We start from the raw sequence: 26247 nt of genomic DNA, 5'->3' as shown, positions 1-26247 counted from the left end.
TTCTTTTACCTCTTCATCATCATCAACTTCCTCTTTGGCCTGTGCTTTCTTGCCTTGGTTTTTTCGACCTTTTGTTTCTTTCTTTTTGGGTTCTTCTACTGGTTTGTCCTCTGCATCTTCATCAGCATCCTTTTCGCTTTCTGGGGTCTTTTCTTTAGCAGACCTGGCTGGCGCCTTCTTCCTACCTTTAGGTGCAGGAGGATCAGGCTTTGAATCTTCCTCCACAGATTTGTCAGATTCTACTTCCTCATACTTAGGAGCAGGTTTACGCCCCCTTCCTCTTCCAGTCTTAGGTTTCTCTTCAACTTCTTTTTCCTCATAATCTATATCCTGTTTAGCTTTTCTGCCCCTAGCTGGTTTTGGCTCTGCCTTTTCAATTTCCTTCTTTGCTTGCTTTTTGCGACCCCTACCAGAAGGTGCTTGTGCCTCTTCTACATGACCATTTGATTCGAATCATCATTTTGTTCAGTTTCTTCTGTGGCTACAGATTCTTCTTCAGCTGACTGATCATCATTAGATTTTTCTTCAGGTACTGACTCATTTTTCTTTCTGCCTTTTTTGGCAGGAGGAGCAGCGTCTTCCTTTTTACCATTTTGCTCTTGTTCATTCACATCATTTGCAACTTTCTTACCGCGCTTTGTTTTTCAACAATTACCATTTCACTGTCTTCTGTATCATTATCTGGCTCAGGCTCTTCAGCTGCTTTTGCCTTCCCTCTGCCCTTTTTGGGTACTTCATTTTCAGCTAATTTCACATCTGCAGCTTTCTGCAAGGACAATGCATATGTCTAACGCTAAATGTATTTAGTTTTATGAATGTATGTAAAAAAGCAACTATAATTCCATAAATATTCATTGTATTTTGCGTGTATGTGGCGATTATTAACAAAACGAAACCCAAACCGGACTAAACAAATAGTATGATTATCAACATATCCCAGTTTACTAATGTATACATACGGTACATTGTTCAAATTAGTTACAGTTGCAAAAGAACACTTGCTTTTCTACAGCAACCACGTTCGTATATTTTGGCGCCACGATAGGATAATGTTTTACAAAACTCGCCGTCCAAACATAACTTAAATAGTAGTTAGATCATTATTCAAATCAATCAATGATTATTTTCTTTGTAATACAAGATTATATTATGAACAACACTCAAAAACGGATAACAAGTTGGCAGCATGTGACTGTTACAATCGCGCCTTTCTGATGAATAAAACAATAAATTATAACCAATACTTAATTATTTAGCAGTCCAAACTAGGCTCTTCATCATGCAACGGAACTTTTATACCCGTTGTTCTATTAAAATGACGCATAAAAGCCACAATCCAAAGACGCGAATGTTTGCCGATAACAATGTGAACCAGTTTGGAGTGCTTACAAGAGGCGGAGAAGCGTTGAATCAATGAAAATACGTTACCTTTCCCTTCGCTGTCCTTGGAGCCATAATAATTAGAGTATTTATTAACAAAAAATCACCGACAACACTCTAAAACAAAGTAAATATCTTGCCCTGGCGGCTTAAAAATGCGTCTTTCGGCGAAGGTGGCGGGCGAAATTTCCGGTAAAATGACAGATACCACCACTGCCGCCAATTTTTTCCGTCAATTTTGTTCAGTTTTTGAACAACAATACAAAAGCGGGAATTTTAATACACTTTACATTGTTTATGGTTACTATTGTTGTAAATGTTCAAAAAATCTGAAAATTAAAATATGTCCTACGTTTTTTGTTTAAATATAAGCTGTAATGTATATTTTGGTTGTATGAGAATCGTACTAAAAAATAACTGATAATATTTAGATATCTATATTATCTTCAGCTGCCGCAGCGCGTCGTGCTTCCCGCACCGAAATGGTTACTACAATTAGCACAGGGTACTTTATAGTTTGTAGGGCAAAATTGTATCTTTTCCCCAAACAAATGTTTATGATTATTAAACATGATGCAGGGCCCCGGAGTGAATTGTCTTTCAGGTATTAACACGGTGTAAGGACATAAGGCTGATCAGGAAAAAATATCTCGGGGTCACTGGGTTCCAATCATTGAATTTCTTTTATTGGGTATTTTAAGAAACTGATTTCTTCAATTATGTAAGAGCGCATCCGTATTATGTGGGCCTAATAAATAATTGCACGCAAGCCGGCTGATCAACAGGTATTTTCTTAGAACGCGGAAAACGTGTCTAAGGGCGTCTTCAAATTAGTCGCGCAGAGCTAAGCGGCAAATTAAATTTCCTTTCACTTTAGCTTCGGTCGTCGGCGTGGTAGTAAACTAGTATTAATAATTAATTTAAGGCCAAAAACTAATATTTTAAGCTCACCCGAGTGCTATAACTCAGTAATTTCTAATATAAAATATGGAAGTGATACCATTTTAGAATGCTCATGAAATACTTATCAAAATTTTTACACAACTACTTAATCACCCATGCTGGAGATTAAAAAGATTGTGCTGTTAAAACTTTCCATAAATGTCTCGAAAATTATTGATCATAATGACCAATAAGTTAGTTAGTAGGATATATTTTATATCCGTCCAGATAGTGACCATCGTACATAAGGTGTTAAAATTCTCCGTAGTGGCCCACGTAAGTGTGATGCGTTTCGGGATCAGTCCGTATATACCCGGTTACCACAGGCCGGCATTGTTACATCGACTCTTGAGGGGTAATCATCTCTTGCCAGTCGATATTCTATTGGACTCCCGTCCACTTACCATCAAGTGCAGTGTGGTCACTTTGCCGTGCTCGTATAAACAAAAAAGTAAGAAACATGTAAGTACTTGATTATGTGTTTACAAACACCATTAATCAATAATCCAAGAGAAAAAATTAAGTTAACATTTATTTTGTGGTCATGGTGTCCATAACCGTACAAGGGTGGAATATTATTCAAAATAAGAAAAAAATCTAAATCGACTTAGTTATTTAAATGGTTTTTTTCCTGATCCGCCTTACCCTCCATAACTACTATAGGGTTGTCCATTCCTTTCAGGCACCCTTTATAAGTATTTACTGTGTCTGTTTCAATAGCGTACTTGTATTTTTCTGTGGTCTCGGGTTTGGGTCCTAAGTCGGGCAGTAATATTGGGCTTTTGTACTTAGTGTCAGCCCAGAGACTAGAATTTGTGTATCCGATATGGTGATAAGTTCACAACTTCTGAGTAAATGCTACGTTCACATTCATGTATAAATATGCTATTAATAAATGGTTATAAAATGACAACAATATACACTACATATCTACTTTATGAAATAAATATACCTCTGAAACTAAGACTCGTAACGGAATACACTCAGACACGTAAGACTAGGCAGTATGATCAAAAGCCTATAGCCTGTCCTCTGGACGACAAAAAAGTAACTTACTCAGCTGTCACGTTCTATATAACTGTCATCTATCAATTGAGTGAAGTGCGGCAACGGGCAAATGCAACGTGTATATATATTTTATAAAAAAGCAATAAATACACCATAAATCATAAAATAAGTAGGCCCTAAAATGGTTAGTATTGCCCATTCCATTGATTAAATGTGTACTTATATTATAAAAGTATTTACACGACAAAAAAGCGATTATAGTTTCATATCGAGTCCATATGATAAACATTTTTGGGTTATTTTTAAAACCCGTAAACATTTAGTACAATTTTTTTATTATAATCTTATCTTTAATAATACCAGGTAAAATTACATTACTAAATAGCTAACTACCAGGATACTTTAATGTTATAATTTCCTTAGAGTTCTCATCTATTATAATTGCATTCAAAATAAAAAAAACTAGTAATGAAACATATTTAATATTATCAATTAATTGACATGTATACTTATAACTTGCAATAAAGTTCACGTGTTTTTATAGAATGATGAAATATATATTAATAAAATTATTTTATAGAGTATGTCGCATTCACATTATTTTTCTAAATTATTACATGTGTGGGGCTAAAGTGAAACATCAAAAGATCAATCTTATACTTATTTATTTATTTTGTATATAGTAATTAGTAAAACTGTATTTTTTACCATTTATCAAATAAATACAAAGTCTTTAATATTTTTTATAGTAAAAGTATGTTAAATAAATGTATTATTATTCAAGGCTGCACTGGACCGCAAAGGCACCTTTAAGGTGGAATATCTCCAAGAAATCGAGAAGAAAGTCCAAGAGAGATGGGATAAAGAGAAAATATTTGAAGTGGAGGCACCATCTGATGGAAAACCGCATGAAAAGTTTCTTTGCACTTTCCCTTACCCATACATGAATGGCCGCTTGCATCTTGGTCATACATTCTCACTGTCAAAGTGTGAGGTTGGTATTATGTTTAAAATTTTATTTGTGTACAAAAATTGCATACATTCTATCAGTGGCGAAGGGTGAAAATTTTCAAAAGGGAACCCCACGAAATATTTTTTTCTACAGTTAATATAATACGCTGTTCACAATAAATTAAAATCAGTAAAATATAATAATACTTAATAATTTCCTTCTAACATATTATGTCTAGTCTCTAAATTTACAAAATAATCATATATTTTGAACATAGGTGCCTAAAAAGAGTCCAACAAGAATTAATAACGCACAAACACTAATTATACATTCTAAATTATTAAAAATATTTCGCGCCAATAGCTCAACATGAAGCCGCAAGTTCTCGGGTTACCCTGAAGTACACAGACACGCACGCACACATGTATTTTTACGTCACTTCCAAAGATTAGACAAAGACAAAGCGCTGCGTGTGAAAGAGACAACAATATCGCGAGGGAAGCTATGCGTGGCCGGGTTCACTTCGAACACTATAAGGCGCGAGCACTGCGCGCGAGTTACGATTTCACGAATTGACATGAACGACAGATATCATTGAAGTATTGATTTAATTTAATAAATTTAAGATGACTTGTTTGAATATACTTACTATTTTTATTCTAGTTATTTTGTTATGTTTTTCTTTTATTATTTTTAATTAATTTAGAAAAGGTAACCCGGTAGGAATCGGCTTGTATGGACACTTCGCCACTGCATTCTATATTAGTTTGTATATAATATTACTTTCTCAACTCTATGGTTCATTTCAGTTTGCATCAAGATATTATAGACTTAAAGGCCGTATGGTACTCTTCCCATTTGGCTTCCATTGCACAGGAATGCCCATTAAAGCTTGTGCGGACAAACTCAAGAGGGAAATGGCTTTATATGGATGCCCTCCAGTTTTCCCTGAGGAAGAGGAAGTGGCAGTGAAGGAAGAAGACATAGTGCCTAAAGATAAGAGCAAAGGAAAGAAAAGCAAAGCTGTGGCGAAAACTGGTGCAGCCAAGTTTCAATGGCAGATCATGAAAAGTATTGGCATATCTGATGAAGAGATCAAAGAGTTTGCCAATGAAAGTTACTGGCTGGAGTATTTTCCTCCACGAGCTGTAGATGATTTGAAAAGAATGGGTATTCATGTGGGTATAGCAAGTAAAGTAAAGATTTATAGATTGACTGTTGTCTAAATAATGGACTCGATCCCCTGTGTCTCTAAATCTTTTTCCTTAACCCTATTTTCCTTAGTTTACACACACCATGCCTGTTTAATAAAATATTGGCTAAACACACCACAGTATAAGTCACTAAATATGTAGCATTGTTGTGTTGGATTTATTTAAAAGATTGTTTATAACCTTTTATATCTGCCTTCCCTAGGTCGATTGGCGGCGTAAGTTTATCACTACAGATGCCAATCCATTTTACGATTCATTCATAAGATGGCAGTTTTACCATCTGAAGGATCGTAACAAGATCATGTATGGTAAACGGTACACTATATTCTCACCGTTAGACAAGCAGCCTTGCATGGACCATGACAGGAGCACTGGTGAAGGTGCAGGTCCTCAGGAGTACACTCTGATCAAAATTGAAGTCCTAGACCCACTCCCGGAGAAACTTAAGTGAGTTTTGGTTGTGATTAGCTTGTCATATTAAAACTATATACAAACGAATAATCATTTGTACCCCTACCCTGTATATAAATACAGGGTCAATTTGACAAATACATATGAGTTTCTTAGCGACGTAGATGTGGTATTATGATGTGTAGAATTAAATGAATTTTTATTTATATTTATTTTGTGCAAAACCTAATTTTTTTAACTTCAGTTGTTATTTCAAGAACATAGGTAAGTGGTTCCATTTTGTAGCTCTATGTCAAAAGTACCCTGAATATATAAACAAGTAAGCTTACCAATTTTTATATTGTTGTGTTGTAGAAAACGGATCATGCTCATGTAATTGTAATACATAGTAACTATCACGCTAAGTAAGAAATAAATGATCGCGATATTTGCTTCTATGAATATAGGAGAAAAAAATCTACTGTAATTGTCCGCGGTGTTATAGTAGATACTCATATCTTGTAACAAAGTTGGGTTTGGACTATTCTGTACTCCAAACGGCCGCGTCATACTGGTACCGTAGGTCCTTCAAATCGTTAACCGTTTGTGTACTGCAGAAAATACGCATCGTAATCTATCTACAGAAGCCACACGGAAACGCACGCACAGGGAAGAACCTATGACGGTACACCGTTTGCGGTAAAAAACTTCACGTAGTCTTATAGTGTACTTTGTTATTCTTGATCTATTATAGTACATACTAAAGTTTTTTTTCTGAAAACGAAGTAATATTCCAATTTCCAGGTCTTTCAAGGGGAAAAAAATTTACTTCGTTGCGGCGACATTGAGGCCAGAAACGATGTACGGACAGACGAACTGCTGGGTCCATCCTGACATTAAATACATCGCCTTCGAAACCGTGAAGGACGGCATCTTTATTTGCACTCGTCGGGCCGCCAGGAACATGGCTTATCAAGGCTTCACAGAAAAGGATGGAGAATTTAACATACTACTTGAAATAGTTGGTCAAGATCTTCTAGGCTCGGTTTTGAAGTCGCCTTTTACGAGTTATGAAAAGATATATGCGTTGCCCATGTTGACCATTAAGGAAGATAAAGGTACGGGCATTGTGACTAGCGTGCCCTCAGATTCACCTGATGATTACGCAGCTTTAGTCGATCTACAAAAGAAGCCAGCTTTTAGAGAAAAATACGGAATTACAGACGAAATGATTCTTCCGTTCACGCCAGTGCCTATTCTGGATATACCAGAGTTTGGCAACTTATCCGCTGTTTTCGTATACGACAAACTGAAGATACAAAGTCAGAACGACAAGGACAAATTAACGCAGGCTAAAGAAATGGTGTATCTGAAAGGGTTCTATGATGGAGTGTTATTGGTCGGGGAGTATAAAGGAAAGAAGATTCAGGATGTTAAGAAGAACTTGCAGACTAAATTGATCCAGGAAGGCAGTGCTGTGGTTTATTATGAGCCTGAGAAGACTATTATATCGAGGTCTGGGGACGAGTGTGTGGTGGCGCTTTGCAACCAGTGGTATCTGGATTATGGTAATGAGGAATGGAAGGGGCAGACGGAGAAAGCTTTAGGCGCGATGAATACGTACCACGATGAGGTCAGGAAGAACTTCCAGGCGACATTGAAGTGGCTGCATGAGTATGCTTGCTCTAGGACTTACGGTCTTGGTAAGTATTTATAAAATAATATGAAAAGTATAACTTGTCCATGTGGTTCAAAATGTTAAATTACATTTGTTGCAGTATAATACTTATAATTTAATGTGTCTGAATAAGTTTTATAAAACTTAACAGATATAGAAATAGAACAATCTTCACAATTACATTGAATTCCATGATCATATAAATTGTATACATTTCCCATTTAACATGTTATTTTAGGAACAAAACTACCCTGGGATCAGCAATGGCTAATCGAATCCCTTTCGGACTCGACAATCTATAATGCGTACTACACGGTAGCGCATTTCTTGCAAGGCAGCACGTTTAGGGGCAACCAAGGCAACGCACTAAACATCAAACCAGAAGACATGACTAGCGAAGTGTGGGACTACATCTTCTTTAAGGATGCGCCTTTCCCGAAGGATACGAAAATTGCTAAGAAATCCTTAGATCTTATGAGGGATTCATTCCAGTTTTGGTAAGAAAAATAACTATATTAATTTAAACAACTCATTTTTTTTACTGTAATCAAATTTTCTTCAACCAGGTACCCAGTAGACCTCAGAGTGTCTGGCAAAGACTTGATCCAAAACCACTTAACATTCTACATCTACAACCACTGCGCGATGTGGCCCAACGAGGAGGACAAATGGCCCAAAGGCATCAGGGCAAACGGGCATCTAATGTTGAACTCCGCCAAGATGTCCAAATCCGAGGGCAACTTCCTCACGCTCTCAGAGTCTATTGACAAGTTCAGCGCGGATGGCATGAGATTGACGCTGGCTGATGCGGGAGATTCGGTGGAAGACGCTAACTTCGTGGAAAGTACAGCTGATGCTGCTATTTTGAGGCTGTATACGTTGATTGAGTGGGTCAAAGAGATTGTTGCGACAAAATCTACGCTGAGGACAGGTGAGAGAATAAATTACATATTCATAATCTTTTTTGTAATGACAATTGGTAATATCTACAAATAAAAAATCTTAAGTTTCCTATTAATCGATTGCAATAAACAATGTCATTTTGGGATAAACCTATCAAAATAAGTCACCAGTAAAAATGTCAAACAACCTGCTTTTATCAATCCTCTTATGGTATGTATCAAAAATTTATAATTAAGATTCTTCACTGAAATAATAATTTTGCCAATTACTCAATGTTAACATGTCAAGGAAATATTGTATCTTGTACAGGTGAATACAATTTCCACGACAAAGTATTCGTAAGCGAGATGAACACAAAAATAGTGGAGACTGACGAAAACTACAATAAAATGCTGTTCAAGGAGGCTTTGAAGACAGGCTTCTTCGAATTGCAAGCCGCAAGGGACAAATACAGAGAGCTCTGCTCTGATGGCGGCATGCATGCCGATTTAGTCACTAGGTAAGGAACAAAATAACGGATCGTAGTTCTATTACCGAATAATATTATCTGACTGCCTGAGTAGCATAGTTGTATTGTACAACTGTTGCCATGCGTCTCAGATTGGATCCCCGTGTTAGGTAAAGGGCAATAAGATCACCTCTATTTACACGAGACCTTCATAGCTGGCAAAGTGTGGATGTGATATGGTTCCTCTAACGCCTATATATTCACTTAATTTGACGACATATATTGTTATACAGGTATATCGAGGTGCAAGCGAAATTGATGTCACCGATATGTCCGCACGTCGCCGAACACGTTTGGGAGTTGCTCGGTCATGTGAGTTGCCTCTTTTACTTTAATCTAGGCCTACTCGTTTCTTGTTCTTGCTATTCATACAATTTATCTGAAATCGAGAAGTGTAACGATATCGATATGTATGATATATCGAAAGAATTAATCGATTATACTACAAACAAATAATTTCAACAGAAAAAGAGCATACTCCACGAACGATGGCCGGTAGCGGGCGAGGTTGATGAGGTTGCAGTGAAAGCCAGCAATTACCTGATGGACGCCGCACACTCCTTCCGCATATATCTCAAGAACCACTGCGCTGTCAAGAAACCAAAGAAAGGCGAGGCGCCGAAACCGGAGAAAAAACCTAACAAAGCGATTGTATGGGTCGCTAAGGAGTATCCCAAGTGGCAACATATTATATTGACCACTTTGAAAGAATTGAATGGGGTAAGTGTATAAAATTTAGTTATTTTGTAATAAGCTTGGAGATGTTATAAACCGATGTCGTATCATTATGTATGGGTTCGCCATTCTGAGTATTTAATCGGTAAACAGTTAGATAGCTGATATTAGTGATTCTAATAAATTTGGTATATAAAAATTATAGGACGACAGAAAGTTCTATCAACCATACTATTGGGTTGAATTTTCCTTAATTTTTTGCATATTTCCACAGCCGTCAGGCCTGCCAGATAACAAGACTATATCGACCAAGCTAGGCGGAATCCCGGATTTGAAGAAGTACATGAAACGTGTGATGCCATTCGTGCAAGCGACCAGGGAGCATATGGAGCGAGTTGGCGTCGAGGCGCTGTCTGTGGGTCTTCGGTTTGACGAGGCAGCAGTCCTGTTGGAAAACAAGCAGTATTTACTCAATACCTTGGATGTAAGTAAATCTCATAAAAATTATGTGATAGTTTATAAAAATGTTTGGTTGATTTGTAGTAGTAAACGTCGAAACCGCTAAAGAGATTTGACCAACAGGCAAACCATGTTCTGGATTAAACCTATAGGCTATTTTTTACCTCGTTAAAGTAGTGGGACTTTTATGCCGGAAATATAACCATGCTGTCTTGATGCTATATGTCATTGTAACCCTTAAACGGGAAAATAATTTTGAACTACAATGCAAAGTATTGGACTGTGTTTTCATGATTTGAGTTGTGACAAATGATTAATTTACTTCAGCTGGATAATCTCGAAGTGAAATTCACCGATGACCCGGAAGCCGGCGAGAAAACCCGCGAGGACTGCGCTCCAGGACAGCCTCACATCAACTTCTACGCAGAGGAAGGGCTTCCCATAGAGCTCATAAACCCAGTGCCTTGCAATGGCCTGTTCTCTGTTAATGTAGACTTGACTGATGGAGACACTGTTGAGAAACTAAAGGCCAAGATTGCGAAGGAGGTTAAGGCTATTAAAGGTTAATACGTTTTTTTCTATTAATATAATTGAAACTGCAACAAACAAGACATTAAAAAAATGATATATACTTACATTGGAATGAGAAATTCGTGCCAAAGGAGGGCAATTTTTTAATATAAATTAAATAAAATTCTATTTTTAATAATAAATATAAATATGACTAATATTAGGGTACTTTCTCTTAAATTCCATGTGAACTTTCTATTCGCCATTAGCCATTGTAAATGCCATTTTTATATGTTTGTTTCAGATGTAAATTATCTCAAGATATGGCGTTATTCAGACCCCGTGATGGGTCCGAGAAAGATACCGACCATTGGTGACCATGAAAGCCGGTGTGTTGTCATAGACAGCGCTTCACTTCTGAAGGTGGACATAGCCAACAAGAAGGTGGAACTAGTGTCTAACGGGAAGAATATAGATATAGGCACAAAAATGGTGTACACATATGAAAAGTAACGGATTTTTACTTAAATAAATTATGATTAATTTATTTATTAAATCTTTTTTTATTTCTTATTCTACTGGCGTTTTAATAATTGTTTTGAACAATGACTACCTAGATAACAGCTTAGTGCAGCCTGTTTAGAATGTCGCATAAAACACTCAATTTCAAAATTCTATTGATTCCTATGGGACCAAATTATCGTGATAAATAGTAGGTATGTGCTCCTTTAGAACACGGTCTACTCATATGCCAAATTTCATCAAAATCCGTTTAGCTGTTTCTACGTTTACCTCAAACATTCAAACAATTTCAGAAACTTTCACATTTATAATGTTAGTTTGATATTCTAGATAGTATTGATTTTATAATGATTTAATTGCGAATATACCCTACGACGATCCTGATCGCTTTTTTTCGATCCTGCTCGAATATGCACTGATCAGAATGTTTTCTTTTGACATGCTCATAAATAACTTTATTCAGGATCTTCAGGATGGAATCGAGGTTTAATGGTCGTATTAATAATTGGACATCAGTTTCGCTCTGAAGTGCGAATTAGCCGAGACGCTGTTAAATTAAAGACAGTATCTTAAGATTATCGCTATTCGAGAAAGATAACTTCTCAAATTTCAGCATATAACTGATTTTGACAACTAACTTTAGTTTAATAAAAAATGCCGAATCAGCTGAGAACGAATTTTGAAATGATATAGTTCAATCAAATGTCTACTCGAGTTACTGCTCAAAGGTAATATCGATTTATTGATACGGGCCTAAAATGGTTATCTTTTATTGAAAACGGCCGCTACACATTTCTCATTAGCACAACCTACTCAAAAGATGTGAAACAGGTTCTCAAAGCTTTATACCTTTTAGGAACTCAACGTCTAGAGGACAAAGTCCAGGCACAAAAACTTAAGTGCTATAATGAATAATCCCTTTTTTCAATCGTCAAAGTAGTAAAAGCAACAAATTAATAAAAGCATATAAACTTTAATAATATAATTTAATAACATATAGTACATTCACAGTAAGTAAGTAGTAGTATGGCTAATTGGCTGTGGTTAGGTGGTCGCGCTGGGTGCAAATAGGTTTTCGAGGCCGGCGCCTTCCGCAGACTCCACGGCGCTGCGCGGCTTCTCTTTAGGAGTGTGCATCGTAGGCAGGTCCAGAATAAACACTTCCTTCTTGAACAACTGACCTACGTTGCGTCCGATTAACTGCGAAAAAATATAAGGAACCTCAGAGGATTTAAGAAGGAAAATACACTCATTTCATGCTCACCAGTGGTGGGATGAAGGGCCTACAATTATGAAGCATTCTTTCATACGTACCCTAGAAGTAATTTTCTTGAACAAGTCGCGCTTGCCCTTGTCTATCTTGGCGGGTTTGCCGGGGTTGGCGGCAATTTTGTCATCAAGTCGTTGCAGATCGTGCGCGTCCACGTCCGGGATGGCGCGCAACACGTTGGCTATGCTTGGGAAACGTGGCCGTAGTACTTCGTACGTCTGAAAGTGTTGATTATAATTAACAGTTATGAGAAAAACTTTAAATTTATAAGCTTTCAGTAAAGTAGTAAATGTCTTATCAATGCGCGATAAGCCATAGCGTGTGGTGTGTAGTGTGTACCTGCACGGCGAGTGCGAGTAGTGCGGCCTGGTTGGCGTCGTGCTGTCCGTGCGTGCGTAGCGCGTGCAGCGCCGCCGCTAGCGCGCCTGCCGCCTCCGCCGCGCCCGCCCAGCCGCCCGCGCCTCCCGCGCCGCTACCGCCCAGCGCCGACACCAGCGCAGGCAGCGCCAGTGCGCACGCGCGCAGCGACGAAGTCGAGTCGCCCCAGGTGAGCGCGCGCAGCACCGTGTGCAGCGCGGCGGGCCCGGCCAGCGGGTGCGCCAGCACCAGCGCGCCCAGCTCCGACACGGTCTCGGGAGCGCGCTGCGGAGCGGCGGGCGGCGCGGGCGAGTCCTCCTCCATGTCGCCCGCGCACGCCTCCGTCACCACGCCGCCCTCCACCAACGACACTTTAACTACTTCTAAGTGCTCTCGCGTGAGATTCCGCACGAGTATGTCCTCGAGCACCTCTTGTGATTCGCTGCCGCTTTCTGTCTCCTCTAGTTTACCAGACTCGTATAGCGCTGTGATATATTCCCACCGGTGCGTTAGATGCATTAGCACTGTAAAACGAATTAAATTACATTGCTGTTTCATATTATGGTTACCCTTAGTCTTAATGGTTTGTTTCTTATAATTTTTGTTTTGTGAGTTTCAAAGCACTAAAACGAATCTTGGTTTAGTGTTGTTCGTATGACGTTTTTGTATCTACAGGCTCTTAAACCTTGATATAGAATTTAAGTAATGTATTTGGCGAATTGTTTTTAGTTGGCTGGTAATGTGTAACCTATAATTTAATCTAAATAGTTTGCGATCACATAATCACTCAGGAGCATACTTACTGAAGGGACCAAAATGTTCTAGCAATGGCAGCGCCACGTCGGCGTAATGCGCCGGCGGACAGTGCAGTATGAGCGGCTTGAGTGCGTTGCGTACGATGGGTCGAAGCCAGTGGTCGGGCAGATGCTCTAGTCCGAACAGCAGAGAGCCAGTCAGGTAGCGGGTCAGGCCCGGCACTGCGTACAGCTCGCGACCGAGCGTCGTCGCCGCTGCACCCACCAGGTGACACACCTGTTTTACAGATACATGATGTTAGCTATAAATCGGGGCCCGAGGTCTTCCTCGATTGTTGTTTGGTGTTTTAGATTATTGGTGATTATTCAAGTTTGGAAAATTGTTTTCTTGTTAAATGTGACACCAGAAGACCTGTCGGTAAGTTGATTGGAGTTCTATGATTTTAATGTTTGGTTATTAATTACATTGTCGTGTAGTGTGTGCAGATAGGCCTGCATGCGGTGGTGCGGCAGCGGTCGCGGCGCGTCGGCGTCTCTCGGCGGCGGCGGCGCGTCGCGTGGGTCGCGCAGGCCGAGCAGGTTGCGTCGCTCGGCGGGCGGCGGGCGCAGCGCATGCGCGTGTGCGGCGTGGCGCAGCGCGCGTGCACCCGGCGCGTGCAGCTCGTGCAGCGCGCGACACAGCGCCAGCGCGCCCGGGAACAGCGGCAGCACGTGCGCTGCGCACGGGTTGCGCCACACCGGGTTGCCCGCCGCCGTCACGCCGCCACCGAAACCACCACGGGATGCTCTACACATATCAACATTTCACACTCAAGTAAATCAAGTCAAATAGCACTCTTTATTTTCATAACTAAAAAACTCAGTTATATAATTCGTTCACTATGCGAAATATTTAATATTCTGCACGTAAAACAGTACATATAACAGGTCATACTTATTATTTTTTACTGGAAGTTCCACTATTAAATTATGAACAATAATGATTGAACACTAACTTGTCCGGGTCGGCGGGCACCTGTGTGCGCTTCACGACGCCGAGTAGCAGCGTGAGAGCGTGCAGCAGGTGCCGACGCGCAAGGCCACGTTCGTCATCCGCGTCGCCGTCAGCGGGCGCCGCGTCCAGCCCCACCAGTCGCGCCAGACCCGCCGCTGTACTCACATGCGGGCTCAGTGATGCCCAACGGGAGCTGCAGTCGCCAAGCACCTGCACATATCCATACAACCACTTACCAAAAATTTACACAACAATCATCATTCGTCTAGAATTGGTACAATGCTGCAGTGGAAACTTTCGGCTACGTCACAAATGAATAAAATCAGCATTAAACAGCATTTCCTTAAGTAAGTGCAAAAGCGTTAACCTCAGCGACGAGTGCACTCTGCCTCTCGTAGCAGCAGAAGTGGTTGGAGACGAGCAGCAGCGCCTCCTGCAGCGTCACGCTCTCCACCACGCTCAGGTCGGGCCGCGCCAGCGCCGCGCGGCACATCTCATGCAGCCGACCGAACACCGGCAGCAGGAGGAGCGGGTACTGGAAACAATATTACCACTTAGATAGTTTTTTTATTAAAATGGTAATCTAAATCTATTTCAGAGTTGTGATATTTCATTTTTCACTTTTATTCAAATGAAGCAGTATGTTCCAACTTTTAAGCGTCTTCAAATAAATTAATGCTTATGCTTTTAGATTCAAGATTTACGTTAATAATTTCATCGAGTACAATTACTTAACAAAAAAACATGAATGGCAGTAAAATTTGAAACACAGTGAAGTGAATACATGGTAGATACCTTTGATCCGAGTTTAACAAGCAACCCGGCGGCGTGTCGGCGCACGTTTTTGACGCTGCGCGAACGGCGTGCGTGCGGAGGCTGCCCCGCGTGCGCGTGCGCGTGCTGCTCGAACACCAGCGCCGCGAACACCTTGTCCAGCACGCGCGGCAGCAGCTCTGCACCCGCCGCACCCGCGCCCGCGCCTGCACACACAGACGCGTATAAATATGTGTTGTTGGCATAACATAAAGTACGAAAAATACACAAATAAAAATGCTGCATATATAGATAATGGTGCTAATTTATAAAGAACTAGCTTTTGCTCGCGGCTTCGCCCGCGTGAAGGTTTTTTTCTGGATAAAATTCCACTGTTTGATAAAAGTCTTGCTACATATTTTCCCGGTACTTATAGGTTCAAACTAATTTTATCCCCAATCTATAATTTCAGTTCAATCAGTCGAAAATCTAAGAACATTTATACAAACTTTCATCCCCTATTTTATCCCCTTAAGGGTAGAATTTATCAAAATCCTTTCTTAGGGATGCCTACGTCATAGTAGCTTTATGCATGTAAAGTCTTAGCCCGATCCGTCCAATGGTTTGGGCTGTTCCTTGATATATCACTGTCAGTCACCTTTGAGTTATATATTATATTAACAACTGAAGTTAGCTAAAATTGAGTTTCTCGAAGCCGACCACTATTTATGTACTATGTATTTTGAGACTATGCAATTTTGTCGCGTTCGCGATTCACTTTCACTTTTGTTGAGTTTCAGAACGCGATATTAGATCCTCCAACGCGCACGCGAATTTGAACTTTATGCAGCGGTAATAAATTACAAATTGACTCTCCATTTTATTTAGAAAACGTTTGTATGGGAAATAGAAAAATGCTGTTTTGAGGATTTTCCCGGCAATTATTCGAATTTTTCTCACCTTTTAAATCTTCCCTAGACCTCCACGAATAATTCAAGACCAAGATAAGATAAATCCGTTCAGCCGTTCTCGAGTTTTAGCGAGACTAACGAACAGCAATTGATTTTTATATATATAGATTTTATTGACATGTAGACTTATGGAGAGATAATTTTTTCCATTTTCATAACAATAGCACTTTGATATCAAATATGAAGAGATTAATCTCCACCGTTATTACAATGTGTTTTTTTACCTGTATAACCTTTTAAATGTGTTTACCATATAAAAAAAATCTGACCTGCAATTTGACTATAGGCACAGCTGAGGAAGACGAAGAGCGCCGATATAAGCGACAACAATAAAGAGAGTATGAGCGGGTCGGCGGGGTCGCACGCCACGCAGCGCCGCAGCAGCGTGAGGCCCGCCGACACGCTCGGCCGCGGCTCCGCCTGCAGCAGCCGCGACAGCACCACGTCCAACACCTGTCCATTCAAATAGTTTACACAAATATTCTAAACACAACATCGAAGAAATATCACCAATCTAAATTTGAGGAACAATATTGAACAACTTATTTAAATAATTTTTAACTTTCAAACGATTAATCATTCAAATATCTATCTAACGATTTGGATTAATGATCCCAATCGCAATTTTCGATCAATCGCAAAGATGGAACAATCAGAATAGTTTTATTGACATGCCTACAAATGCCTCATTTTGATTGGTATATTCTCGGGAACGGATCGAAATTTAAAATTGGGACCGTTTATTTAAAACAGCCATAAGTAAAATATTTAGAATCAGTGTGTAAAGAGTATCAGTAAGCGACGATAGCCTAGTTGGGTGTGGAATGGTCTGCCAAGACGAATGTCCGCAGGTTCAAGTCCCAAGGGCACACACCTCTGACTTTTCTAAAAAAAATCTAATCTTTTCTAAAAAAATGTGTATTCTTTGTGAATTTATCGTTCACTTTAACGGTGAAGGAAAACATCGTGAGGAAATCTGCACATCTGAGAAGTTCTCTATAGGAATCTCGAAGGTGTGTGAAGTGTACCAATCCGCACTAGGCCAGCGTGGTAGACTAAGGCCTATTCCCTCACAGTAGTAGAGCAGGCCCGTGCTCAGCAGTGGGCAAGTATATAATACAGGGCTGATATTATTATTATTTAGTGGGTGAAGAGACAGCTTCATACATTCTGTTATAAGTGTAAAAAGTTCACCTGCGACAACGCCTCCCATTCAATATAGAGGGGGTGCTGAGCGTCCAAGTTGGGCGGGCACGTGTCCACCTTGTCTAGCGCCGCCTGCGTCCATTGTTCTACGTACGACCACGTGACTAGTGGGGCAGCTGTCATACAATACCTGTAATAATCCCATTCATATTATAAACGTCAGTCTATGAGGATTTTGCATTCTTTTGAATTTCAATGAAACTTAATACAAAGATTGACAAAGTCCTGGTTTCTGTTTAGGCTATGATTTATGTTGGATTTTATTTTTGGCAAAAGCATTCACGCGAGCGAAGCAGCAAAACCTTACGTCATTAGATTATTTACGAACAAAACTTAAGGAATTAATAAATTTACCTAAAACTATCTAATATCTCGGTCCGACAACGGTTGAAGAATATAGCGAACTCTTGTTCGGAGTCGTAGTCCATACAAGCGTATGCTATGGCGTCGGTCGCGCCGCTCACTCGAGACGACGGGTATGTCACCTGCAACGATCAAAAATTATAAACTTGTCATTTGTACAGCTTTGGAAGGTGAAAACGTAATTTATAAAAGGTGTTACAGAAAGTAGGTATAATTTTCCAAGTAAGCTAAGAATGATATCATTGTAGAACGATATTTCATAACTACCAAAGGAATAAAGCTTTAAACAGCAATGACTTTTCTGAGGGCATGACACATATAATATAATTGACTCTGTTTTTTGGAAAATTTTGGAGCCGTTTTTTAAATCTCACAAATCTTAGTATATTTCAAAATGCAACGTTTTTAAAGGCTACATTACAATATTTAACCCCTAGTCCCCACACCTTGAGTACTTTAGGCGCGGCGGCCTGCAGCCACCTCGGCACCACGGCCAGCACGTGCGGCTGCTTGCTGATCTGCTCGTGCTTGATGAACGCGAGCCACACGTTGTTGGCGGTGTGGGCGAGCGTGAGCGACGCGTGGGACGTCAGCAGCAGCATCGTCTCTAACAGCACGGGCAGCCATGACTCCACGTTGGTGGCGTTGCTCCATAGTGATGTGAGTTGTTGCGCTAAACCTACTAACACCTGGGGAGGAATAATGCAAAAGTGTATTTGCATGTTTAAAGTAAATGGAAAAATTGCTCAACGAATTTTGATAAATTTGGCATACACATAGACCATGTCTTGGATTAATATATAGGCTACTTATATCCTGGTCAAGAACAATACAGGAACTTTATTTCCAGCGAATCCGTTAGCAACATACAGTAAGTTGAAGAAACAACCACTTTGATATACTTTTATATTGTTCGCAAAAAAATTTACAATGTAATAATTTTTCATGCTTAGTAAAATCGCCTACCTGAGACAATTTCTTTAGGAACAAATAATGCGCTTCGTCGACAGTATTAATGGCGGCGAGAGCGGCTCGATGGATGCATGATATCGCGTCCTCACTGAACAATATCATCAGCGGCTTCCTCTCTTTAGCCTGCCACAGTAAAGATGGTATTATTTCACGTAAAAAACGTCGTGTGGAAACCTGCATCCCTGAGTCCTCTATTAGAATTTGAAGGGTATGTAAAGTATAATTCTTTTTCATAATAGAGGAGGCCCATATCCAGCAGTGGAACAGTACATAATTCAATGCTGCCATTTTTATTAGTTATGCGAGATTCTAAAGAAAAAGGAATCACTAATAAGCTTACCAATCTCAGTGTAATTAGTGTAAATACATAAAAAAAATCATACACAAATAGAGAACTTCCTTCTTGTTATGGAAGTCGATAAAAATTGAAGATTTTTACAAACAATGGCAGCAGACATAAATATTTAAATCTCTCTCATTTGTTGTTATAAGGCAATGGGTCTCAAATATAATGATTTCGAGTCTGATTATGACTTAAATATTTTTCCAGACGTCGCATATTTCCTAAACTTCGACATTCAGTGACAAAATTCATTGTATACTCACTGAGCCTTTCCTATTGACAACTTGCAAAAGACATTCGGCTGCAGCTAACTGGAACACTCCGTCCTGAAGTAGGATACACAGGATCTGCAGGAGGCGGCCGTTGTTCATCACCACGTGGTTTGTGGATACCCACTCCACAAAACCAGTTAATGTTAGGAGCACCACCTAGGGGTAAAAAACATATTTAAGAATTATGTTTAACTAAAATGGATGTATTCTATGTACTCATGTATAGTATCATGGATGTTGTGTTGGCTACAAATAAATTCTCCAGAAACTGCACTTACCATTAAACGCAATAATTAATGTTGCTGACATTTATGAGAAACTAATATCAACGCTTGAAAGGCAAAAATCTAAGTGATAAATTTACCGAAAATTAATTATATAAATATTTGGAAACGACAGATTGTTCTGCGTCGATGGATCTAGGTTTTGGTGCTTTAGGATGATTTAAATATATTTTTATAAAGGAAAAAGAATTGTTAAGAATTTTCTCATTAAAACTAAATATTTATTACGCTCTATTCAAAAGATACGGATTGCCGCTTAGATAACATTGCCTTTTCAGCGTCGATATCATCTATATCAAATCATATTGCAGTCTACAGATTGTCAAATACATTTATAATTTAAAATAACCAGTGTATATGACCTGTACAACCCTCTCGTTGCTCGCGGCCGCGTTATAGTCACCGGCCGCAGTCTTCTCCCTGAATTCCTGCACGTGCAACTCGATCAGCCGCATGAAGAACGCGAATATCTCCGACATGTTGCTCGTCAGCGCCTGATATATGTCCTTGCGACGCTGGTGTTGTTCCAGAGTCTACAATATAAATAGTATATGTGAGTATTGGAAGACAAAGTAATGTTTATTTGTTAATACAAAAAGTTTAATTGTTTTCATTTAATTGTTAATACAAAAATACAGAAATCTAAATACAGTAGTGTAACATAATTGTTACACTATTGCATTTAGGTTGCCTTGTAATGGTAGAAATGGTAGATGTAAGAGAAAAAAATAAAAAAAAAATTATGCAACAATTATGAATATTACCAACTGCCCCGGTGGGGAACTTGTATTTCGTGCACAGTACGACATCACTATGAGCTCCCGGGTTTTAAGTCTTGGACGGTCAAAGTAATATTGTATTTTTCTGCTGTGTCAGACAAAAGTCTGGAAAGTGTACTAATATGTCAATAGGCTGGCCCCCCTTTTATTTCATAGGACATAACAAAATTCGCGAAAAGTAAGTACCCAGATTTCATCTCTGCCTACTCCTTCGGTAATGAAGGCGTGTTGTTTGTCTGTCTATCACTACATAGTATAAAATAAAGTCGCTTTCTCTGTACCTATCTATGTATGCCTAAATCTTTAAAACTACGCAACGGATTTTGATGTGGTTTTTTTTAATAGATAGAGTGATTCAAGAGGAAGGTTTATATGTATAATAACATCCATTAAATAGTGTAGAAATATTGCACATGTGCGAAGCCGGGGCGGGTCGCTAGTTTATTATAAATGAAAAATTGATCTAATTCTCTATCTGTTTTACTTCCACGACTAAACAGCTAAACTGATTTTGATAGTATTTGATAAGAAGTAAGTTTGAACAATAGAAAGACTATTGTTATATCGGAAAAGTACACAGCAGAACTTTTATCCTGACAAAGATTTTACACACGGGGCGATTCGTGAGCGTTATCAAATGATAAATAAAATAAATGCAAATACTAAAATATCTCACGTATGTTTATAGTTTGTCGCAATTCATTAGATATTATTATAAAAATGGGTATCTTATGGTTACTTGTTGTTATTTGTTCTTTGAATATAGTGTACATAGATAATAATATGGCATTCGTGACAAATATGTTAACACGTGAGATAAATTTGAATAACTATCAGCAATTACAAAGGTATGTTGACAGTATAGTACTAGTGTGATATAATAGATACTATATCACAACGGTATATATAGCAAGTATATGAAGAATTATGTTTATATATTTAGTTTTTGCCATGGATTCGAGACGGCGCGATTAGTTGTGAAAGCAATGAAAAACTAATTTCGGTTACCAGTTCGGGCAATCAAAATATTATTCTTCATAATGGATGATTATAATTGGACTCCCACGTGGCTGATACGTCTAGTTATATTTAGACAACAAATACCATCTAACATTGTACGAATTTAGCTTAAAAAAATTCTGGTTCCAAAAATTTACTCTAATTGCTAGCAAACCAAGTTCCCTGAGTTACTAATTTATAACCCAATTCGATAGTCAATAAATTCGAAAGTTTTTTCTCACAGGCCGAGACTATCGTGACATTCAGCGGCGCATGACGGTCGCAATGACATCACACTTGCACATTGCATTTTTTGCTATTCGAAATATTTACACAAGTCATAGATAAAATTAATCGCAAGGTTGAAATTAACGTGACGAGCCCATTAGCTTTGGATATAGAAGGACTTTATAACTTTCGCCTTCGGTGTTTTCGTTCATAAATACCTCCCTATCTCAGAAATCGAATAGAATTGAGTCCTCGTAAGTTCGTAAAGTTAAACCATTTACGGACCTTTTAGAATATAACTTATTCCTATTTTAAATATTGATACCCGGCAATTCCTCAGGTATTATGGATATTTACGAGCAGGCAACATCAACCGCCATTTTCAATAAACGATCCCAATCGCTTTTTTCAATCAATCTAAAAAATGGACCAATCAGAACGAAGTTTTTTTTTACATACTGACAAATGAGTTATTTTGATTGGTTCATTCTCAGAATCGTATTGAACCTTGAGATTGAGAGCGTTTATTGGAAACGGCTGTAAGTGACATAACCCATCTGATAGTTTTATTCATCTTTACCAATAAACGCTGGCAAAAAAAAAAATTTTTCAGCGTACAAATCAACATCGCTCTAGACATTTTAACAAGACCCCCCACTGTACTTTGATCCGGCCCTGACCGCGAAGCTGTTATCATACATCTTAATAGAATTAATCACACACTGCTTTCTAGATAAATGCAATGTAACACGACAAAATGTGCCACATGTATCATTTCATGTGATAACGTTTCTCGGTCAAGGGGATATTTCATTTTATGACGCAAATTTATACTTTGAAACGTGTCCATTTATTAACAAGTGGCGTGTGTGTAATACTTATTATGCATCATCATTTTATTAAATTACAATACTCATGGCGCTTCCGGTAATAATATTGGTATTAAACGATAGATCGAAGGTGCGATTCCTGCACCAAAACACCTGTAGATCTTTCTTTCGGATAGTTAATATTGTAACACTATACATCGACGAAGACACCATACAACAGCTGTTTGTATTCAGACTTTTTGGACACCAGCTTTGGCTACATAATCATTGAAAGAAATTCTATAAAGTCTCAATTTACCACTTTACACAATCATAACAGCTAAGCCATACCTGTAGTGTAGCCACATCTTCCACCAGCCTCAGGAACACGTGGAGCACGATCTGTGTCTGCTCATGTCCACTCGCGCATGCGTCGCTGAGCTCTGCGAGCAACGTCGGCCATTGCTGCGGCCACTCACGCTTGATCATCTCCACTATCACCCTAGCCAATGCATCATTCAGATGCCTCGTTCCCCATCCACCCATGTAGAGGAGCTTCATTGCATTTTCCTGAGAATAAATATTATATTAGGGTGCAGGGGAATGCTTTATAATAAATTAAGGCAAACTAGCAAGATATCTGATGGTAAGAAATCACTCACATTTTTGAGAAATTATGTTACTGATCTTTTTGAAGTAATTATGCAAAATCATAGAATGATCTGGTTTTTGACACAGTTAAATTTTACACTTACACATGTGGCTTATAACTTAAACATGTTAATGTTATCATACTATATAACTTTCCTAATGTGTTGTGCAAAGGCACACATTTTCATATTATGATAATTATTTTCTTATTATAAATGAAATCAATAGCGTTTAATGTATAATCATAATGTACCCTGGGGATATTAAATATTAACTTCTTGGCCAAATGGGTAAAAAATAAAAATCCTTATAATATCTGAAATATCCCATCATTGGGCACATTTCCCAGTTTTTAATGATATGCCTAATAAATTTGAAGTAATATTTAACATTAATACCTCATTGTCTATTTAGAACTGTCTTTAACTGCTCTCATTATTATTGTGGAATAATTAAAAGATTTAGCTTCTCACCTTAATAAAGATCTTCTCAGCTTGGGTAATTTGGGTCCATCTGTACTTGACAGTGTGCTCCATCAATTGTAGGCCACAGTGTTTCACTACAGGAGAATACTGGCTTCCACTGGCCAGTATCAGACCAGCTTGGGCACACCATGGTGAATTCTCTTTGAAACTACAACCAAATTAAATTGTCCAGTAAATATTTTTAACACTTAAGTATACTAAAAGGATAAGGGGCCATTTCACAAATTTAATTTTAATTTTATTTGCCAGCAAATAAAATTAAAATTAAAGTAAAGTAGATAGTACTCATTTATTTGGGTGCATATATTAGAGTGTAACTTTTGTATTTAGTCTAATTATATTTTATAAGACAAGTAGCATTTACTGAGTAGTTGTGAAACATACCCTTAGTGTATTAGCAAATTTATCAATAATAATCTTAAATAGCATTGTTAAAACTGTGTTAGGGTCTATTTAGAGATATTATCCTTTTAAAGTGTAGGTAGTGCAATACACATCAGCATACATGTTGTACAATTTGGCTTAGTTTTTTTATGACTCACAAAACAGGCATTGTGTTATTCCTTTGTTCATAAGCTATATTATCTCATCTATATATATAAAAGAAGGAAATAACACAGCCAAAAGTGCTCAGTATAGAAGCACAAAATTTTTAACAGTGATTCTGTAAATAATGTAAGTGAGCATTAAAAAGGATTTAGGGATATTAATCCCAACAAGGGCTCAAATAGTTAGTGAAACTGCATCATGTTTGAGAGCAGAAATGTAATTTATTTTATGAGTGTATGGTTAGCAATTAAAGTTTACTATAATTTTTTTTGTTAAATAATCCCCAATGTTTAAAAATGGCAACAAAACTTCATAGCGATAACAAAGGTGGAGTTGTAACCAAAAATAGAAACACTATAATTATAAAAATATAACAGTAATTACTTTTCACAAGCGTTGTAGGCTTGGCTGCGTGCCTCATGCGATGCGGCTGGGTTAAGAGTCAGCTCTACTGCACGGCTGAGTTCATCAGCTATCAGTGCCACCTCCCCTGCCACTTCTACACCAACTCCGCCCACATTCATTGCCGTTCAATCTCACTATGTTAATAAACAAAAAATCATACTGAATTAATCAATTAATATATTTTTTACATAGTCATAATTGTTTTTATATCTACCTGTTAATTGACAACTAATAGACAGTCCTCATTTGAACACAATTTATTTCACATGGTGGTTGTTTATTTCTTTGTGTGATTAGTCTTCATAATATTATATTTTGTAAAATTACAAGTGATACAAGTTCAAAGGCTACTGTATAAATAAACCTAGTGTAAATAACTGAGTTTGTTCAGTATATTATATACAGCTAAATATCTAATAAATATCTATCAATAATATATATTTAGAATATTGAATTTGATTTATCAGAGTATTGAATGAAATAGGTTCCAGCCAACAAAATGAATAATCCTCACTGCTTAGAAACAAAATTCTATAGTTATTTTAATTCATGCTATGTCACATTCAGGTGATTAAAATATGTAAAACAAAAGAGTGCATTCATAATCATTTACTAATTAAGTTATTATTACACCAGTGATATTTAGTACCCCAATCAAGTATCTGATTTTAACTAATATGTTAACTATTTATATTTTTTACTACTTTGTATGGGAAATGTATTTTTGTCTTCTGACATAATGCATCAAGTAAATCAAGGTCAAAGTGAACAAAAGTGATAGAATATTTGCAGCACGTATGCAAACAATAAAAGTCAGACTATTTGTTTATTGTAACCCATAACTAGCCAATAATAACTATAGTAACATAGTATTTTCATAGTATTTTGTTCATTACCATCTTATATTCTTTCGCGCATTTGAGACAAAAAAGGACACATACTTCCATACTTGTTTAACTTTTTTTGTCTCAAGGGTTCAAGTGATGCAACCAGTATGCAAAATCTGGTTGCAACTTTAACTAAATAATTTTTTACTCACCAACTCCTTGCAATAAAACAATCCCCATAGAATGATCTTTTACTTCATGTTCGCTGTGTCACAAGATACTAAAATGAAATTTTATAAAATATTTTTATATCAAAAGAAACTTGAAAGAATTTATATGCAATTAATGATAGTTCCACCATCCACCCGGTGCTGGTGAAACTACTAAAACCGACTATTACGAGTTATTAAACAAATACTAACGCATTCCAAAAATATTATATGGAAATCAATGTTATGTTCAAACAGACTGAATATTATTTTCGTAATGATTACAAGAAAAACATGGAAAATAAATTCAAAACATTAGAAACACCTCGTGTCGAATGAAAAAGGAATCCGACCATAGACATTTTTTATTTTTTTCTTAATTGACAGGTTCTTTTGCAGAAAGATTGCATTCACGTTTATTTAGCCCATCATTTTTTTAATTAACACATAGATACAAAAATACTCACATTATAAAAAATCTCATAGCATGACATCTTCTTTCACTAGCCCATTGATAATATAATTTTTGTCTTTGTTAGTTTAAAAACTGTAAAATGTTTGTATAAATAACATTCTTGTAAACCGAGGTCAAAAAATAGGCCAACGTGTCGGTTTCTTCGCTTTT

General features: G+C 37.9%; 2 protein-coding genes and 1 long non-coding RNA gene across 4 annotated transcripts; 1 reads left to right on the top strand and 2 right to left on the bottom strand.

Moving 5' to 3' along the window:
- Positions 1 to 385: 385 nt before the first annotated feature.
- On the bottom strand, positions 386 to 1644 carry LOC119190130. Its single transcript, XR_005112776.1, has 2 exons — positions 1429 to 1644; positions 386 to 766 (listed from the first exon to the last, which is right to left on the bottom strand). It is a non-coding gene; the product is annotated as an uncharacterized LOC119190130 (long non-coding RNA).
- A 1728-nt stretch (positions 1645 to 3372) lies between these two features.
- LOC115449756 (leucine--tRNA ligase, cytoplasmic) lies at positions 3373 to 11175 on the top strand. Its single transcript, XM_030177640.2, has 13 exons — positions 3373 to 3514; positions 4115 to 4324; positions 5092 to 5460; positions 5699 to 5943; positions 6691 to 7589; positions 7803 to 8061; positions 8131 to 8495; positions 8777 to 8966; positions 9209 to 9287; positions 9441 to 9695; positions 9925 to 10134; positions 10437 to 10671; positions 10924 to 11175. Exons 1-13 carry the CDS (start codon positions 3512 to 3514, stop codon positions 11130 to 11132), a joined length of 3528 nt encoding a protein of 1175 aa, XP_030033500.2. The 5' UTR covers positions 3373 to 3511; the 3' UTR covers positions 11133 to 11175.
- A 919-nt stretch (positions 11176 to 12094) lies between these two features.
- On the bottom strand, positions 12095 to 26013 carry LOC115449758 (exportin-5). 2 transcript variants are annotated; one of them, XM_030177643.2, is made up of 20 exons: positions 25836 to 26013; positions 25626 to 25693; positions 24566 to 24720; positions 23621 to 23780; positions 22848 to 23066; positions 20044 to 20214; positions 19389 to 19553; positions 18777 to 18905; positions 18257 to 18499; positions 17802 to 17932; positions 17436 to 17577; positions 16511 to 16694; positions 15313 to 15497; positions 14885 to 15052; positions 14519 to 14727; positions 13989 to 14310; positions 13572 to 13800; positions 12751 to 13292; positions 12456 to 12629; positions 12095 to 12341 (listed from the first exon to the last, which is right to left on the bottom strand). In XM_030177643.2, exons 3-20 carry the CDS (start codon positions 24703 to 24705, stop codon positions 12186 to 12188), a joined length of 3669 nt encoding a protein of 1222 aa, XP_030033503.1. In that variant the 5' UTR covers positions 24706 to 24720; positions 25626 to 25693; positions 25836 to 26013; the 3' UTR covers positions 12095 to 12185. The 2 variants fall into 2 exon arrangements, with proteins under 2 accessions (XP_030033503.1, XP_030033502.1); XM_030177642.2 differs by having other exon boundaries at positions 25626 to 25986.
- Between the last annotated feature and the right edge of the window lie 234 nt (positions 26014 to 26247).

Source organism: Manduca sexta, chromosome 22, assembly GCF_014839805.1.
Source record: "Manduca sexta isolate Smith_Timp_Sample1 chromosome 22, JHU_Msex_v1.0, whole genome shotgun sequence".
Classification (NCBI taxonomy): Eukaryota; Metazoa; Arthropoda; class Insecta; order Lepidoptera; family Sphingidae; genus Manduca; species Manduca sexta.
The sequence above is the reverse complement of the archived record's forward strand: the minus strand, read 5'-3'. Positions and strand labels throughout refer to the sequence as shown.

What these genes read in the sequence shown, in the direction of transcription:
- LOC115449756 (XM_030177640.2), top strand. An exon ending in TCTCACTGTCAAAGTGTGAG is followed by an intron (nt 4,325 to 5,091) that starts GTTGGTATTATG and finishes GGTTCATTTCAG; the next exon opens with TTTGCATCAAGATATTATAG. An exon ending in TGAAAAGAATGGGTATTCAT is followed by an intron (nt 5,461 to 5,698) that starts GTGGGTATAGCA and finishes TGCCTTCCCTAG; the next exon opens with GTCGATTGGCGGCGTAAGTT.
- LOC115449758 (XM_030177643.2), bottom strand. Translation starts at nt 24,705, where the DNA reads ATGAATGTGGGCGGAGTTGGTGTAGAAGTGGCAGGGGAGGTGGCACTG. An exon ending in CTGAGAAGATCTTTATTAAG is followed by an intron (nt 23,067 to 23,620) that starts GTGAGAAGCTAA and finishes ATTTATTCTCAG; the next exon opens with GAAAATGCAATGAAGCTCCT. An exon ending in TTGTTAAACTCGGATCAAAG is followed by an intron (nt 15,053 to 15,312) that starts GTATCTACCATG and finishes TATTGTTTCCAG; the next exon opens with TACCCGCTCCTCCTGCTGCC.